This window comes from Pteropus vampyrus, unplaced genomic scaffold (genome assembly GCF_000151845.1).
Source record: "Pteropus vampyrus isolate Shadow unplaced genomic scaffold, Pvam_2.0 Scaffold672, whole genome shotgun sequence".
Classification (NCBI taxonomy): Eukaryota; Metazoa; Chordata; class Mammalia; order Chiroptera; family Pteropodidae; genus Pteropus; species Pteropus vampyrus.
Genome location: NW_011889453.1, coordinates 21,766 through 23,024, shown reverse-complemented (window position 1 = coordinate 23,024; position 1,259 = coordinate 21,766). Strand labels below are relative to the sequence as shown.

Genomic DNA, 1,259 nt, shown 5'->3' with positions numbered 1-1,259 from the left:
TCCACTTCCGGACCCCGTGACGAGACTGTACAGCCCGTTGGTATAGTGGTCGCCTCTCTTCTCCATCACCAGGCCCTCGATCAAGTCCATTAGCTCCTTCACTTGGTCGCCCCGGTCAGTCCCTTCGGCACGGTTATTGAAGGCACACGCTCGCCCCCCACACGCTGCCACCAGCTTGCTTAGGGCTTCGTTCTCCGTCTCATGGATGTAATCCGTCAAGGAGCCTCCTGCGAGGTCTTCCTTGTGGCTGAAGAGGACAATCGTGTGTCTCATGGCATCCTCTCCGAAGATCTCTTTGATCCTCTGCGTAGCCTGCTGGTCCTGCGTGGTGAATCGGCCCATTTGCGTCACCAGGAGCAGCACGTGGGGTCCCGGGGCTGAGAGCAGGTAGCACCTCTGCACCTCTTGGTATAGGGCATCAGAGGGGTCTCTCCCAGAAAACATGTCCGGCGTGTCAATAACGACCAGCTCTCTGTCTCCCCAGCGTCCCCGACTCTCACTGCACGTCTTAGTGAGGGTCTGGGGCCGCAGCTGTGACACAAACGCCTGCTTCCCAAGGATGCTGTTCCCGGTGGCACTTCTGCCGGTTCCCGTTCTTCCCACCAGGATGATCCTCAGCTCTGATCCCCTGGCGTGTCGGTTCTTCGTATGTGGTCCTGTTAAGGGCAAGTTTACTGTGTTACTGCTACACTCATCACGCCGATGGAATATTTTCAAGGATAAGGAGTTATTCCCAAGTTACAGGAAAAGATACTTTCTTCTACAATAGGTTGCATTTACGAAATAGAAGCTAACCCCATTATCGAATAAAATAAACGAATTATGGGTTTTAAAACATCTAGATTTCTCTAGGAGTGCAGTGTATCGCCACGTTGGATCCTAGAAAAACATACCTGGCGGGGCGGGGGGAGGACGAGATGGATTTAGAAACACATCTCATCGTGCAAGGCTTGCCTGAATCGCTCCGTTCCGGCCCTCCGGAAGATAAATTTTCTGAGCATCACAGATGTGTAGCCAAGACTGTGGGCCCCACCTCCAGGTGATTAAGTCACCTGACTCTGTTCCAAGGCCAGAGATGGCCCGTCTGACCTTGGCTGGGCAGAGGTGTGGTGGTGACCACCAGTGAAATGGCTGGATTTGGGAAATGCAGGAATGACCAGTGTGACATGAGTCTCCCTAATGAAGAAACAGCTGGTAGCTTACACTTGGCTTAGAGAGCATAGCAGGCTTTTAATATAAAATAGGCAAAATAGCTGTGC

At 52.7% G+C, this 1,259-nt stretch overlaps 1 protein-coding gene across 1 annotated transcript in view; it reads right to left on the bottom strand.

Moving 5' to 3' along the window:
* Positions 1-444, bottom strand: part of GIMAP2 (GTPase, IMAP family member 2) — a 1,677-nt gene extending 1,233 nt beyond the window's left edge. The window contains exon 1 of the mRNA XM_023526016.1: positions 1-444. Coding sequence (XP_023381784.1) covers positions 1-444 — 444 coding nt within the window.
* Positions 445-1,259: the final 815 nt, after the last annotated feature.